Genomic DNA, 17,783 nt, shown 5'->3' with positions numbered 1-17,783 from the left:
TGCTATTAACTAATTAGATGGCATTTGTTTTCTATTGAAAAGATGGCCTGACCCTTGAAAGATTGATTGTCCTTCTGAATTTTTCTTCCCTATCTTTAATGTGTTCATTAGCAATATGTCAGGACCTTTGAAATAATGCATTTCATCAGGGAGAAAAAGACTTACTTAATAACCAAAAGATTAGTTGTTTTAAAAATATCAATTATCAATATGAGCTTTCACTTAATATTTCTGGATTATTTGTCTTTATAATCCCTCTTAACTGTACCCTCACCCCTCCCCCACCCCACACACAATTTTGGCTATATTTGGTCATGAACAGAACATTAGCAGAACAGTAGCCTAGTTTCCATAACTTTGGGGTAACCAGAATATCTATTAAAAAAAACAACAATTTTAAAATATTTTGAAAAGAGCAGTAATTTTATGTGATAAAATGGCCTTACTGCCATATAAAACTTTCTAGGTATCTTGTAGGAGTGATTCCTGGCTTACCTCATTTTCTTCTTACATTTCTGAGTTGCGGGTCACTGACTTTTTTCCAGCTAGCATCAAATTATTCCTCAGCTAGCATCAAATTATTCCTCAGCTAGAATCTTCTACTCCCAGATCTGTTTCACAGTAGGACCAAGGCTCCCAGCATCTCTTCTTCTCTGCTGTCTTTGAAACAAACCCACAAACACCTTTGCATTTTTAAGGAATTTTCATCTCTAATATCTAAAAGAAAACAGAGTTTTATAACAGTAAACTCTCATGAAAAGTTAACAAATAGTTGTTTTCAAAAGCACTAGACTCACTTGTTCTAGGATCTAAGCACATCGTCCCACAGTCCTTTCCCCACACCCTCCTTAGATATTCTCAAAGGATTTTCTCTGTTTCCTTCAAGGGAATCACCCCCGACTACCTTATCTGGGCTGCTCCTTAATCAGGCTGAGGGTCTTTGGCTTCTTCGGCACATCCACTATTCCTGTTTTCTTTTTATTTTATTTTATTTATTTTTGGTTGCGTTGGGTCTTCGTTGCTGCGCACGGTCTCTCTCTAGTTGCAGCGAGCGGGGGCTACTCTTCATTGCGGTGCGCGGGCTTCTCATTGTGGTGGCTGCTCTTGTTGCTGAGCCCTGGCTCTAGGCACATGGGCTTCAGTAGCTGTGGCACGCAGCCTCAGTAGTTGTGGCTCGCGGGCTCTAGAGCGCAGGCTCAGTAGTTGCGGCGCACGGGCTTAGTTGCTCCGTGGCATGTGGTATCTTCCCGGACCAGGGATCGAACCCGTGTCCCCTGCATTGGCAGGCGTATTCTTAACCTCTGCGCCACCAGGGAAGCCCCTTCCTGTTTTCTAATCTTACCAGTTATGGCCCCAGATGGCCCTCAGTATTGCCATCTGCAATTTACTTCTGTCATCTCCCAGGGATTTGGGACCTGCCCTGATTCCTGCTGCCTCACACGAGATCACTAAAGACCCTTCCTCTGGACTTCACACTATTTTGCACTAAATTGCAGTCTTTCCCTTTTCTTCAGTTTCTTCTTTTTAACGTTGATCCCTAGAATTTCTGTCCTCTTTAAGCGTGTCCCTCCATTCCTATTTGATTTTACATAAAGGTACTCTCTCTAACCGGCTGTCAAGCTCAGCTGAGTCATTTACTATGGTGCTCTTCTTAGTGAAATGTACTATTCCAAGGCCTTTACCATAGCATTCTCTAGAATCTCCATCTCTTCCTTTTTCAAACTTCATGCTCCCTCTGGACCTCAAACTGATTTTCTCCTTGGAACCTGAGCCATAACTGTAGTTCTCAAAATCAAAATGATCAATACATCTTGAGGTAACCAGTTCAGATTATCGCAGTCTCTTATTTCCTCAGTTTCTCTTGAACTCATTCTTTAGCTTCTCCCTTCCTGGTCTCCTCCTCTAATTTAAATCCTATCATTATAGTTCTGCATTATTAAAATATCTTACACAGAGAGTAATGAGTTTACTTAAGTGGGTTGTAATAATGTAATGGACAGCCACCAAATGTATTAGCTCATGTTAGCAAATCAACAAAATACGTTAACTACCCTGGGTTCAAGTCCTGGCTCTTCCTCTTACTAGTCCTGTAAGCTTGAACCTGTCATTCAGCCTCTCTGGGTTCAATTTTGTTAACTATAAAATGAAGGACTGAACTTGGTTCTTTGCATGCAAACTCCGATTGATGTTATCTGTCAGGAATCCTGGACTGAGTAGAATGCTGAGGCCATATCCAAGCAGGAAGTAATGCAATGATTTGTCTCTTAGTAGAGAAGGTTATTTGGCACGCCCTGACAGGATGACATCTAAAGCCCCTTTCAATTGCAGTGTTCTATGAGACCAAGTTTATTGATTACCAATTAAAAATGGTTTGCAACCACTTTCCAGCCGACATTTAAGAAAAAAACAACAAAACAAAACAAACACATGATCATTCTATGGAAAAATCAAGATATTTAACTCTAGTATAGAAAAATGGTTTTAGTAAGTGGCTTTGGTTGGGGGGAGGGGAATCTCACAAAGTAACCTTTCTGCTTCTCGTAGAAAAAGATCCAAGTAGTGGTTTCTTTTCTACCTCATGTAGAGAAAAGTGGTCCTATCTCTTAGAGGAGTGAAGTTTTAAAAGGCAATTTAATGCCTTCCCCATGATGAGCTCTACAGCCCAGGTGTGGACTATCTGTGACTGAAATAAAACAATAGCTGACCACTGCCCAATGAATGGCCTTCAGTACTTTGATGTTGAGTAAACTTAAGGGGTGAAGGGCAGACTGCCGAGAAAAGCTTTTGATTCTAAGCCAAGATTTATAAAGCTGGATTGATAAAACACAAGGTAAATTTTAAAGAGGAAAAAAAAAAACCAAAACCAAAACAGGTCGTGTACCTGGCTGCATATTGATGCCTTTCAAACTATTTTTCTACAGACGTTATCTGGTTTAGTAATTAAATTTCAATTAGACTATAGAAATAACACATTGAAAAATAAATTAGGAAGGAAACCATAAATATATCAAGCTCTGAAAACGCTGAAATGAGTTCTCTTGGTGCAGAGATATCAAATGGAATTCATCTCTTATAATCAATTCCCATTAATTGGTAGCAGCTTCTTGGAGTGCTGTGTATACAGGGGCTCTGAGCCTCATAAAGAGCTTTTAGCTATTAAAACTATAAAAGAGAAGGCAAGTCTTATTTTTTTCTGTCTGTACTTACAGTTTCTAATCATCAGAGATGATCATATAGTAAAATAAGTTTTCAGCAATTGTATTTTTTGTGTAACTTTCTTTTTAATAATATTCCAGTTCTTTAGCAGGGACGTGGTGTCTCTTCTGTAAATAGGATTTTGAGGAATTGGGATACCTAGTTGCTTAGGCAAAAGTTTATCTTAAAAGCTGTACCAGATAAGTGGCTATTCAGTATTATCTTTGTATTTTAAACATATTTAAAAGTCTTCTTCATCATTCTTATCCAAATTATTTTTCAAATAATACTTATATTAAGGCAATACTATGAACAGTTGGAAGATACGCACTGTCTTATTTAACTAATTTGCACTCAGTTAAAGCACCCTTGTCACGTTTCCCAATGAGTAGCTTACGTCTTAAAACTCTGAACACGAGAGGCAAATTAACAAAATTGAAATGCTTTTGGAAATAGGCTTCAGTTTCTTATTAATAAATTACTTATTTTAGTGTGTTATGTTCTTAGGCTGATTTAGCTATTGCTAAGGGTAATAGATCACTTAATCAATAGATCTCTTTGTTTAAATTATGCAGTATATTTCCCACACATCGAATATGTAAGAAATTATTTTATACAGCACATTAAATCCTCTCCTTTTGATTTGACAGTTTGTTTACGTAACATATGGGTTGAATTAAGACTTTCTGTGGTACACTTATTTATTTCTGAATACATTTAATACATAGAGTTTATGTTGCCACCTCCTCAAGTAATGGCTGTCTCCCAATTATAGTAAGATCATCTTTTCAGAAGTATACTGTGTCAACTAAGAGTCAGGAAATACACCACAAAAGGGTCTCTGGGTAGCCAAAATAGATGCAGCAAACGCAGGCTCCTGTTTTTCACACCTAGCAGAGCCCTGCGTGCGTTAAAACAGTATAAATTTGCTCTTACTTTAATACGCAATCCCACCTCACTTGGTAGCCTGGTTTCTAAACCTGCAGCAGATTAATAGCAGCAAATTAGAAGGGATAGAGGAGCTGTTACAGGAAACATATGGATAGCAATGAGAAGTGACAGCTGACAACATGTCTACAGATGAGAAAACAGAAAATCCATAAAACACACAGCCTTAAAAAGCATTAGCAGGCGGTGACCCGCTAGTGTACTGGGATGACAAGGCAACCAAACAGTCCATAAGGGCATGATTGTATTATAGAGGGGAGTGCAATAATTGATGGGCCAAATGACGATCTTATGCCATAGTGAAGAAGGATCGACCGCCGAGTACTTTAGAAAACTCAGCTCTCTAAAATGTTTCCTTCGCTGGGGTTCCTGCTAAACTGAGATTTTACTGTATTCTCTCAAACCGCAAAAGTTAGAAAATGATGATGTAAGTGGACCTTTTAAAGTGATTAATTTGTTGATAAAGCATCTATGAGAGAGAGAGAGAGATCACCTTGACGTGAATACTGACAATCCTTTATGACTTCAGAGGAGAGGAGACTCTAAGACTTAAATCTAGCTGAGACTTGTAGGGTGTCACACTCAGCAGCCAGTTTATCTTTATAGTCATGTCCCTGTTCTTGATGCAGAAAAAGGGCTGGGAGGTGTTCTCCGGACTTTTTTGTAGAGAGTGGACTTTGTATGTGCCTGTGCACATGCATATGCTGTTAAAAAAATCATTGTGATAATTGTGGAGTGTTATGCTCTAGATTCGTTAGCAGTGCACCACCACAACCCTTTCAAAATTTGATGTTTACTAAACACATCCAGATTTGCTTTTGTTTTTAAGTAATTGTAAATAAGCACACAAATGTGCACCCTCATATTTTCATCTGTGTTGCTCCCATAGGGAGAGAATTTCACATGGACTATTAATAAAGGAAGACAGGGGCTTCCCTGGTGGCGCAGTGGTTGAGAGTCTGCCTGCTAATGCAGGGGACACGGGTTCGAGCCCTGGTCTGGGAAGATCCCACATGCCACGGAGCAGCTGGGCCCGTGAGCCACAACTACTGAGCCTGCGCGTCTGGAGCCTGTGCCCCGCAACGGGAGGGGCCGCGATAGTGAGAGGCCCGCGCACCGCGATGAAGAGCGGTCCCCGCACCGCGATGAAGAGTGGCCCCCGCTTGCCGCAACTAGAGAAAGCCCTAGCACGAACCGAAGAACCAACACAGCCAAAAATAAATAATAAATAAATAAATAAAGTAGCTATAAAAAATAAAAAAAAAAAAAAAAAGGAAGACAGGATGCTATTTAGCTAGCATGAGGTCCCCCACTTTATTGCTACCGCCATCACCTTCTGTTACTTGGTTCTTGGCTCTCTGCTGTCCCATAAGATACATTGTCGAAAATGGTTTGTAGTTTCTATGCCTTATGACTAAAACATACAGGGAACAGTTTTATAGAAAGATTTTGGTAGCATGTTAACAAGGAATATTGGACCTGCATTTAGGGAGGGTGAAATATAACCCCGGCCACTTGCCCACATATCCTTTTGTTCTTCTCAACTCAGATATGTAATTTTTCCTTTAAAAAATTCTGTTATTTATGACTACCTGTCTTCAGTTTTTAATCTTTGCAAATCTAGCTACCCTTGAGGTTTGAAGGTGATGTTTTTGACCCCCTGTGGGTTGGACTTTTGGTTTAATTGTTTTGCCCATTAATGGTGATGGATTTGCACGGATTTAGCCACAGACTAGTTTCCAGTTTCATTTGTATCCGGTGGCATGTGTTTGCAGAGGTAATGGATTTGCAGCCCTAGAGGACTGGAGAGCCATGCAATACACAGAGCAGCCAGACCTTGTGACCTCAGCTTGATTAGCATGGCGCTGTTTGCTTGTATATTTCAGAGAATGTTCAGAGATTTTTTTTTTTAGCGATGTGTATTTCAGAGATTCTTCAAGTGTTTCAATTTCGTTTTCAAGACTCTTTTAGGGAAAACAATATGCTTCAAGCTTACTGTTTGTGAGTACTACCTAGACATATGGGAGTGCTACATGTGTCCACTGTTAAGTAACAGCCTTTTTTGGTGTTAGTGCAAACCCTATCAGTATTGTTTATTTATATCGCTCATGTTTAGAACAAGAGCCCATGACTCTGAATTCTCTGTGTCACTTGTTGCTTTTGAAAGGAAGCTAGGTGTAAATACTGCCCAAATAGCCTCTGTTGAAGAGCTATTTGTTTGGCAAGTAACAAATGGGAAAGGTAAGGTAAAGGGCACTTCTCTAAAATGTTGTATGGGTCCCCATAATTTAAACTGATGCTACAGAAAGGAAGTATTATTTTCACAAACAAAACATAGTGGCTTAGTCATTTTCCATTTCTAGATGATGACTGTGTCATACATCTGTATCATGTTTTTCTCAAAGTGAATGGCATACTATACTTACAGTGAAGCAGGCTTTACTGCAGAGTTGCCAAGGTAACTGACCAGCAAGTATGCAGTTCAGCAGATTGGAGAAAGGCAGTTGTACACATGAATAAAGAAATGTGCATGTCATCTTAAAACCCAGGAGGGCCATGGTAGATTGTGGTTTGGCTCTGTAGATTGTAGAAATGTTTTGTTTGTTTGTTTGTTTTTTTATGAAAGCAGAAAGTGAGATGTTCTACGCTAGTCCTTGAAGTGAGGTAATAAGCAGTGACAAGTACCCTCTTACGGTTCTATTTTAGGCCCTACCATGGGCCATATAGAAAATAGAATCATTTCAATATTATTAATATGAACAACCTTTCTTTTTGATTTATAAGCTAGCTTTTACCACCTTATGGCAGCAAAAGCTACGGGAGACTGTTAGTAGTTTATAATGTAAATGGAGGATGGTAACCCATAAACTGCTACACACGTATGAGAATTAATTTAAGTCACAAAACTGAAAATGAAGTAAGTATTATATATATTTAGTCCACAAACATAAGAACTGTGTTTCCCTCTACAGTGCTTTGTATCAGAATGTATTCATCCATTTATAAAATTATTCACATATGCCAGACACCTTCTAGGTGCCGAGAAAATAACAAAGGTAAATAAAGTTCAGTGCTGGACTTAAAGGTGTTTTTAATCTCTAGAAAGAATAAATTGGATAAGCTCCGAAGAGAGTCCTTTGAATTAATGCAAAACATTCCTGTGCCTTGGATGTAGGATTGTGATCTAGAATTTAAACACCTTTCCGTATAGAATGAAATAACTACTCACCAGGAGTTCACAGTTCTCCATAATTTGACTCATCTTCCCAGTTTTCCTCCCCCCTACCAGGATCTAGCATTACTGGCTTAATTCCCTTTCTTGAAAGGGCCCTGCAGTATCCCACTTTTGTATCTTGCACATTTCACCACTGCAGTTGCCCATCTCTGAGTTTCAGAATCTTGCTAGTACTTTAAAAGCCATACTGAATTCAACTTCTTATATAAACCTTTCCCAGGTCTTTCCAGCTTCCATTGCTCTTCACCATCTTTCCAGGTCTTGCCAGAGCAGTTTGTCTCTCTGGGGTCATACCTAGTTAGGGGGGTGTTGGTCTCCCAAACCAGATGGTGAGCTCATGAAAGGCAGGGACTGGGTCTCCTTCATCTTCACATTCTCCACAGCACCTAGCATTCAGCGGATGCCATGGAATCCAGCTGGTGAAAAATCTCTAATTCTCATCCTCGCTATTTTTCTGTGATTCACATATTCTTGTTTTTTTGGAACGGGACCATTTTCACAGGTGAGTAAATTCCTCTTGGGTAGAGAATGGGTACTCTAAATGCCATGGGAATGCTTACCAGTGCCTAGTACAAAACAAGTCAGGAAAGAACGAGTCTCCCTATGTACCTAGTTTAAACCTAACTTGCCGCTTCCTTCCCTCCGTTACCACAGCCTTTGAAGTTGTGTTTTTAGTAGTAAAGCTATGGATACATGAAGCTACAAGCCAAATATTTTAGTTCAGTTCCCCATTTTTGGCAGCCATCCACAGAACTGTAGGGGCAAGTTTTCACAGATAAAGAAACATTTTTGTGGGAGTTCCTATTTTTATGCTGAAAAATTCACTGTCAGTGATTTTGCCATCCAAGGGCTTTTAGTTAGTTGTGAGCCCGGGAGTGAGCGGCCTTGGGTTCTTAAGGTTAATTACTACATTTACAAATACATCAGTGACTAAGAGAAAGAACTTGCCTGATAGGGTTTATCTGTTTAAAAATTGCAGCCAGTAGCCAAACAGGAAGATAGAAAACCAAAAGAGATTGTAGAGGTGACAAGGGTAATGGCAGTAATGTGTTGGTGGAGATGATGATATCAGAGGAAAAGACGATAAGTTGAAACTAATCAAACCAATTTGGTCATTTTAATGTACTCACATCATGTATCGTAAGTAACCAGTAAATCATGAAATCTGCCCCATTTCACTTAAAGAAATGATTTGCACTGAATTTTATTATGTAATTGTTATTGCTTATTTAGGAGGTAGCATAATAGACTAGATTGTATGTGTGAATTATTAAATGTCGAGATCAGGTAAAGTGGAATAAATCACTTCCAGGAAAGATGGGGGGGAATAACACTCAAAGAAAGAGTATCCAATGCATTTTTATAAGTATCAATATATATGAAAGTCCCCTTACATATATCAATGGTATCATGTAGTCCGATATGCCCTGTCTGGCAAACAGTTAATACGGTGGAGATTGTTACCATTTAAAAATACCTCTTTATACTTTGCTTTGAAAAAAAGGAAAAAGAAAAAATATACCATAGCAATTATATAGCTGGTCAGTTCTCATGATGTATTTTGTTGGTAATAATCTCCATAAAAATTACAAAAGAGATTTCATGGATGTCTTTATTATTTAATAATAATTTAAAATATTAAATGTGCCTAATTCTGCTTACATAATATTTGAAAAGTCTATAAACACAGCAAGTTGAGAGTTGTTCCATGTTTTGTCCTAAAACCACTCCCCTTTAAAACAAACTTCTTAACAATCTTGCATGTTGCTTCAGTTTTCTCAGAAATTTTTACATAGTGAAACCCTTCTTTACAGTGTTAAGTGAATTTTCAAAAGCAGAGCTCATTATTTGTCTTTCTGTCTCTTATCTTCCCTCTTTGTTTTCAGTGTACACTATTTTCTCCAAGGTGCACTCTGATCGGAATGTCTACCCATCTGCAGGTGTCCTCTTTGTTCATGTTTTGGAAAGAGAGTATTTTAAGGGGGAATTTCCACCTTACCCAAAACCTGGTATGTTCTGGTGGGAAAAAAAGTGGTTAATTTACTAAATTTTTATTTTTGTTCGATGTGCATAATCTAGATGATACATGATCAGATATTACTGACATTATTTGACATGGTCTGGATATGTGATAAATTGATTGTTATAGAATATTTCCCATATTAAGATTAGAAATTTAATTACCGAAGGAAATAATTCATTTTTGAAATTTAAAGAAAGCGTATTTCTGATTTCCTAGTCTTGAGTTTTGTGCTTCTGACAAATGATCTACCTCTATTCTCAGAGAAATAATTATAGATGTACAATTACAATTTTCCACATTAAGACTTAGAGTCTTACATAGTACATTGATTTTTGGAAAACTATACGTATGTTGTAGAAGAGAATGAAATATGGTATTAAGAAAGAGTTCTCAAAAAAACTTTTACAATATGAGATAATTTTGTATAACTTCATAATCATATAATGGAGATTAATTTTTCTTCAAAGTAGTACCAGTTACGAAGTCCTATTTAATTCACTATTGGTTTAAATTACGTTATGTTGGATTGTCACAAATGCCATCAAATGAACGAAGATACAGAAAAAATAGCAAGAGAAAATACATTGTTATTATGACTCTTACTTAAGTAACAAATAAAAATGAATTTCTGAAAATTACAGCATTAGAATTAATATAAATATTATTTTTGTGGATTATATGATGAATAGCATACCTGAAAACACTCATAAAATATAGTTAAGCATGTTCTCACCAGCATTCAAGAAACAAGGCAGTCTTTTCATCAATTACTTAAAAAATGTTTTCTCATGAGGGGCATTCTATTTTTGCAAAACTATATAGCTAAACCTTGTGAGCAGCAGCTTCAACATTGGAGAAGAAAACGTAGTTAAGAGCATAGTTTCTGGAGTCAGCCAGGATTAAATTCTAGTTTCACCACTTAGTGTGGCCATGAAGAATTAACATGGAAAATTACATATTTCATCAATAAAATTAGGGCTAATAAGAGTACTACTTTCATTGGTATGTTTGAAAATCAGATGAAATAGTGCCTGTAGAGGCCAGGCACATGCTAATAAAATGACACCATGATTATTGTTTATTATTAATAAATGTCATGTTATTGCAGTTCTTTTGGATTTGGATTTGGATTTTTTCAACTCATCCTCCATTGTTTTTAAATTACATAATTTTTGTTTTGATGACGCTTTTATAATTTTGAGATATCCCTTAAGATGAGTTTGATAGTGCTCAGAGTTTCATGAAAGGAAGGTTTCTCAGAAGAATGAATACATCAACATGATTAGGGGATTTTCCTGAAAGATAGTTGTCTCATTGGTAGAACTTTTCCACTGCTATGTGACCTCCTCCCCCCAAAAAAGAAAAGGAAATTAACCCCCAAATTGTATGAATATGCTTTCTTTGTTGAATCAGATTTCTAGACTAACTAAACAACCAAAAGGATTTTTTTCTTACACGAGGCCCTAATCCAAATTCCCAGATGGATTTTTTTTTTGGTGTGTATTTAATTTGCTACAAATGTTAAGAAAAAAAATTTTAGACAGACACATTTTTATTGAAACAATCAAAGCAACATGTGAAAATAACTGTCTTATATCTTACTTCTGTGTTTCTTACCTAGGCGAGATTAGTAATGATCCCATAACATTTAACACAAATTTAATGGGTTACCCAGACCGGCCTGGATGGCTTCGATATATCCAAAGGACACCATATAGTGATGGAGTCCTATATGGGTCTCCAACGGCTGAAAATGTGGGGAAACCAACAGTCATTGAGGTAATTTACTTAGAAAGAGCAAAATTATATTCTTGGTTTTTTGTAATTTGAGTTTCAAATGTTGTAATTAAAATTACATGGCAGTGGTTTTCAGTATTTTATGCATGAAAACACACTAGATAACATTTGGAAATGTACCATTCCTTTCTGTTCATCTACAGAGTTTTTTGTTTCAGCTTTTATGTAAAAAAAGTGCCATCTAAATTAGTGAAAAAAATTAAAAGGTATTTAAAAGAAATAAATTACTGTGAATTCTATTTAAGAAAATGAACAAAAACTTAAAACACTTATTTTCTCCAAATTTTAATTTCAGATTTCATGTTCATTCAGTCATTAAGGAGACGTCTTTTGAGCCCCTACCATGTGCTGAACATTATGATAGGTGTCGGTGGTAGAAAGATGAGGAGTAGCTGTGCCCTGCCGTGTCTTACAGTTCAGGGGTTGAAGCACTGGAATGGAAACTCAGACTTAGCCAGCACTGACATAACTGTTATAATAAGAAGGTGCTGTTTGATGCAGAGTTACAAGAGGGTAAATAGAAATTCACTAAGTAGAAGGAAGGCTATTTTAGGCAGAAGATGCAGCACATCAAAATCTTGGAGGCATAACCATAACCACATAGTCTTAAAGAACTGCAAGTGTGGCTAGAGAACAGGATGCACTCCAGAGGGCAAATGATGGGAACGGAGGTGTTGATGTTGGTAGGAGCAGATCTTTGAGGGCTCTGTAAGCCATGCGGATATGTTTGACCTTTACTTTGGGAGTGATGATGGTGCTATAATTAATCAGATTTTTACCAGTACCTAATATCATACCTGGAAGATATTAGAAATTGAAACAATAACAAAAACAATGATGACATCGAACCTTTAATGGGAATTAATTTTTTTTTAATGAATGGATATAAAAGCTAAAAGTGTTTCACTCTTTACTATACCTAACAAAATCAGAATTATAATGGCAATTAATGGCAGGAGAGGCCTACTATAGTTTTATGCCTATATGCCTCTAGGATCTTAAATTGGAATTTAACTCTTCAATTCCATAAAAGCTTACTGGTAGTGACCAGGGCACCAGCCTAGGAACTGCTAGTGGAATTGCCAGGAGTTTGTATATGTCCTGCGTGGCATGTGTTCTACCACCAAAAATTTGCAGAATTTCTGCAGATTCTCAGGAGATTACATGCTTTGAGTTTTTCTCCAAAGTTTTAGTCAGCCGTGGACTCTGGATATGAGCTTCCAGGCTGGCTGAGAGAAGGTGTTTCTTCATTTGAACTGAGGTTTGTATTAACATGACATTTCAGTGATTTCTATCTATAAATCTGCTTTCTTAAGGCAATGTTGATATAAGATAGAAATATATGTAGATATAAGAAAGAAAGTTATTTGGAGTTATTGTCAGAATAATTTTTAAAATATTCAGTAAAGTTATAAAAGAAATATATAAATGTAAGTCACCACCTTGCTAGATTAAAAAAGAAAAACACAATCACCTTGAAGATTCAGAGAAAGCATTTAATAAAATTCAACACCTATTCTTTTTTTAAATTTTATTTATTTATTTATTTATTTTTGGCTGTGTTGGGTCTTCGTTTCTGTGCGAGGGCTTTCTCTAGTTGCGGCAAGTGGGGGCCACTCTTCATTGCGGTGCACGGGCCTTTCCCTATCGCGGCCTCTCTTGTTGCGGAGCACAGGCTCCAGATGCACAGGCTCAGTAATTGTGGCCTAGTTGCTCCACGGCATGTGGGATCTTCCCAGACCAGGGCTTGAACCCGTGTCCCCTGCATTGGCAGGCAGATTCTCAACCACTGCTCCACCAGGGAAGCCCCAACACCTATTCTTGATAAGAAAAAAATAACTCTTAGCAAACTAGGAATATAAGTGAACTTTCTTAACCTAATAGGTTATTTATCAAAAATAATAGCAAACATCATTTTTTAATGGGAAAACACTAGAGGAATTCCATTTAAATTCAGGAACAAAACAAGAATGACCCCCTGTATCACATCTATTACAGAATATATTAGAAGTCCTATCCAGTGCAGTAAAGAAAGAAAAAGAAATTTATAACTATTCGAAAGGAAGAAATGGAATAATCAATGATATAAAGAGTCTATAGGCTATTAAAATCTTCAGAAAGCCTAGCAGTAAGCTATGGGATCAATATAAAAGATTTAGTTATATTTATTCATTAAATAACAAGTACTGAGAAAAATACATGATTTTAAGAGATACCATTTTTTTAGTAGCAACAAAATTATAATGTACTTGGAATAAATCTAACAGAAGGTATGCAAGTTCTGTATGGGAAAAATTATAAAACTTTGTTGATATTAAAGAATGCCTATATAAATGAAAAGATAGTTCATTCAGGGATAGGAGGACTGAAAATCATGAAAGCATCACTTTCCCCCTAATTGATCTATAGATTCAATGCAGTTCCAATAAAAAAATCTCAGTAGGTTATTTCATGGAACTTGGCAACTAATTCTAAAATTTATAAAGAAGATAATAAAGCAAAATCAAGACATGCTTAAAGAAGAATAAAAAGGGGAAAGATTTCTTTCCTTTCCAGATAGCAAGATTTATTGTAAATATGTAGTAATCAATCATAAGTTTGTACTGATACAGGGATAGACAAATTAACCAATGAATAAAATAGGAAGCCCAGAGACAGATCCATCTACATAAAGAACAATGATCTATGTCTAAAGAGGTGGTGCCAGAGATCACAGATTAGGGAAAAGGAGGTCAATTTATTGACTGGTGCTCAGCCATATGGCAAACATAAAATTAGATTCTTACTTCACAGGAAATACAAAACTCATGTCTAGGTAGATTAAGGATTTCGCAAAAATTTAAACTATTATATAAAACTGTAGAGGAGTATCTTTCTGAGTTTTGGGGAGGGAAAGATACCTTAACACCTAAATTTTTTTATTTAAGAGAAAAGATTGATAAATTTTACCATATTAAACTTGTGAACTTCTGTTCATCAAAAGAAACCATTAAAGAAAAGACAACCCACAAGCTGGAAGATGATATTTTAAATATATATAGCTGACTAATGATAAGTATGTAGTATATAAAAAAGGACTTCTACAATTTCAATAAGAAAAAGACATGAACAGACATTTCACCAAAGAGGAGACATCAATGCCATTTAAGTAAAGAAAATTACTCTCATCAGTAAGGAGGAATATTCAAATTAAAACCACAGTGAGAATTTTATCCTCAGTAAAGGTCATTGCAGTGGATGTGGGTTGGAAAACGGAATATTTCACATAGCTGAGTATCACCGTACCCTATGATCTAATAGTCCCACTTCCAGATATGCACTTAAACAATTGCAGGGAATTCCCTTACGGTCCAGTGGTTTAAGACTTGGTGCTTTCACTGCTGTGGCCCGGGTTCAATCCCTGGTCGGGGAACTAGGATCCTGCAAGCCACGCAGCGTGGCCAAAAAAAGAAAAAGAAAAAGAAACACTTGCAAATGTCCACCCAAAGGCATGCACAATCATGTTCATTGAGCAATGTTTGTATAGGAAAACATTGGAAACCCACAAACCAATTGAGATCCAGAAGTCCAGCAGCAAGAGAATAGATAAATTGTGGAGTATTCACACAGTGAACATTTATAGCAGCAATGAACTTAAGCTTGCCTGGCAACATGAATGAATGTTTTTAATGTAATGTTGAAAAAAACCAAACAAACCCCAGAAGACTGCATACAGTTTACTATTTTTATAGGCGCTCAAAAAACAGAAAAATGGACAATATATTTTAAGCATATATGCATGGATAATAAAACTATATTTAAAATGGATGGGATGATAAACACAAAATCCAAAATGGTTACTCTGGTTGGAGAGAGGCAAGAGGCTAGGATAGGAGAGAAACACATGTGTTGAGCCAGGATTCACAGGGGTGCATTATACCTTACTACCAACATACAATGTTATGAATATGTATCAGATACTATCTAAAAAGATGATGAGGGCTTCCCTGATGGCGCAGTGGTTGAGAATCTGCCTGCCAGTGCAGGGGACACGGGTTCAAGCCCTGGTCCAGGAAGATCCCACATGCCGTGGAGCAACTAAGCCCGTGCACCACAACTACTGAGCCTGAGCTCTAGAGCCCACGTGCCACACCTACTGAAGCCTGTGCACCTAGAGCCCGTGCTCCACAACAAGAGAAGCCACCACAATGAGAAGCCCGCGCACTGCAACGAAGAGTAGCGCCCCCTCGCCACAACTAGAGAAAGCCCAAGTGCAGCAGCAAAGACCCAATGCAGCCAATAAATAAATTAATAAATTAATTAATTAAAATTTAAAAAAAGATTATGAAAACTTAGCATCTCTTTCATCTAACACAAGTATTGATTTATCTGTAAATAACTCATTTCTACATCCATATATAATAACATAACATTTTCAGTGTTTAAAAATATTCTATTAATAATATAGTCAAAAGATTTTGCATATCTTAAACTAATATTTAATCATATGTATCCACTAATTAATTTATTCAGTAGCTACTTATTAAGCATCTAAAATAGATCAGCCACTATTTTAGAAATAAGGGATCAGAAAGTGCACAAACATGCATACCTCTTTGCTATGAAGGGCTTCACATCATCATGATAAGTAGAATTCTATTGAGGATATTACAGTATTTAAATATCTCATTAGAAGTCATAGAAGAATTGCATTCTGTTATAGCTGTTAAAATTAAGCATTAAATATAAATTCAGATAATAAAATTCTTCCTCCTGATTCATGAAAGGTTCTTCACTCTCTTGTGTAGCCTCTGATTTAAAAAAACTTATTAGAATTTATGAAATTTACAATAATGAAATTTATGATAATTATGGGAAGGCTAGCCAGAAAAATATTGCCATTAATTTGAAAATGTTTAACCTTTTTTTCTGAGCATTAGCTTTGAGATATTATAACAAATAGTATCTAGTATTTTTTTTCCACTGAGAATATTACTAAATTTTTTGCAGGGTAAACTTTTAAAATCATGCGGATTCCCAAATGTTTTTGCATTTCTTCATTTGCTTGTGAACAATAATGCCTCGTTAATTTTAATGACTAGTCTTAATTTTAGTGTTCATTGTGAACCTAATTGACCATGTGTCCCAACAGAGAGCAGCAAAGAAGTCATTAAATCCAAAAGAAATTTGACAAATTGTGGAGAGATAAGTGCTTTTATCTTTGTGGAATAATACACGTTTCAGAATATGTACTTTGAAATATTGTTAAAGGTTTGGAATTTTTTATTCCAAAATTCTGATTTTCACTGTTCTCTCAAATAATATTTCTGATGAGTGTAATGTATTTTATTTAAAGCTCATATGTGATGCTATTAAAATCTTTGATACTTGTTTTTAAATATGGAAGATATTTCTTTTCAGTTTGCGTCAGTTTTGTCTTTTTTGTCTCAGTGTCAACTACAGCTGCAGTTACTGCCAGAAGGCTAGTGCTGGGATGCTAAGACTTTTACACAATCATTTGGGGTTTTTTTGAGGTACTGCAGGCCTGTCTGAGTGATTTAATATCTGTTATAAAGTTAATTATTCCTTGATTTTTGAAGCCATATCCTGTTGTTGGCCTTTGCTTTGTTTGTTGTTTGCAGTGGCTGTTTCTGAATTGACTTTGATGTAAGTTCATTGGCTCTGCAAACATTTACTAATATTTGACTCTGCGAAGGGATTGATTTGTGTTTTTGAGCATTTGCCATCAGCTTCTTAGACTGTGATCCTCACTGCTGTACTCCCATTGTGAGATATGATTTCCAAAGGGTTCGTGACATTTCTTGACTGGTTGGTGTGCAGTTTAGTACTGAATGCAAACAACACAGAGACGTGCTTGTTTTAAAGTGTACTTTCTGGTATGATGCTTAAGCTCCATTTAAAAGTACACAAATATATGGTTTTGGCTTTTTTGAAATTTTAGAACAGGTCTGGTAAGTAATTCGTAATGGTTAATCCATTTACTAATGATGCATCTGCATTGCTACTGGCACTTAACGGTCTTCTATAAAAGGGTTTTTCTGATTTTAACTTGTTGTTTTAGCATGTTAAATAGACCTAATTATCTATTTTCCCACAATATTGCTAAAAGCTCTGAGTTCTTGTCCAGAGAAGGAATATTTTGTAAGTATATAAACAAATAATGAAAATGGAAAGAACGACAATTTGTTTTCATTTTGTCCTTAATGAATTTCGTTTTCCAAATAACATTTTACTTCTTTTTTTTTTGTAACAAGATGAGTTTAATAGTTATTTCGTATCAAAAAATAGAATTTTACTTCTTTAATATGACTTTCTTTTTCTAATAGATAACTGCCTACAATAGGCGTACCTTTGAGACTGCAAGGCATAATTTGATAATTAATATAATGTCAGCAGAAGGTAGGTATGGAAAAATATGTTGCTGATTGTTTCCTTATTTGCAAGAAGTATTTCATTATATTTTATATGTATGTAAAACATAGTTAAGGATTTTAAAGCACCACGTACCTACTATAACTAATGAAATAGTAAAATGTAGAAAACTAAGCAATATTTAACTCATTATAAAATATCATGACGTGTTTT

The 17,783-nt window shown here is 36.2% G+C and overlaps 1 protein-coding gene across 5 annotated transcripts in view; it reads left to right on the top strand.

The window, feature by feature from the left end:
* The window catches only part of SGCE (sarcoglycan epsilon), a 68,544-nt gene that overhangs the window by 17,309 nt on the left and 33,452 nt on the right, over positions 1–17,783 (top strand). For all 5 annotated transcript variants that reach the window (XM_007195749.2, XM_007195752.2, XM_007195750.2 and 2 more), the window contains 3 exons: positions 9,265–9,387; positions 11,023–11,180; positions 17,525–17,597. In XM_007195749.2, coding sequence (XP_007195811.2) covers positions 9,265–9,387; positions 11,023–11,180; positions 17,525–17,597 — 354 coding nt within the window. The remainder of the gene's footprint in view (positions 1–9,264; positions 9,388–11,022; positions 11,181–17,524; positions 17,598–17,783) is intronic.

The sequence above is a fragment of the Balaenoptera acutorostrata genome, chromosome 7 (assembly GCF_949987535.1).
Source record: "Balaenoptera acutorostrata chromosome 7, mBalAcu1.1, whole genome shotgun sequence".
NCBI lineage: Eukaryota > Metazoa > Chordata > Mammalia > Artiodactyla > Balaenopteridae > Balaenoptera > Balaenoptera acutorostrata.
This window is presented reverse-complemented; position numbering and strand designations above follow the sequence as displayed.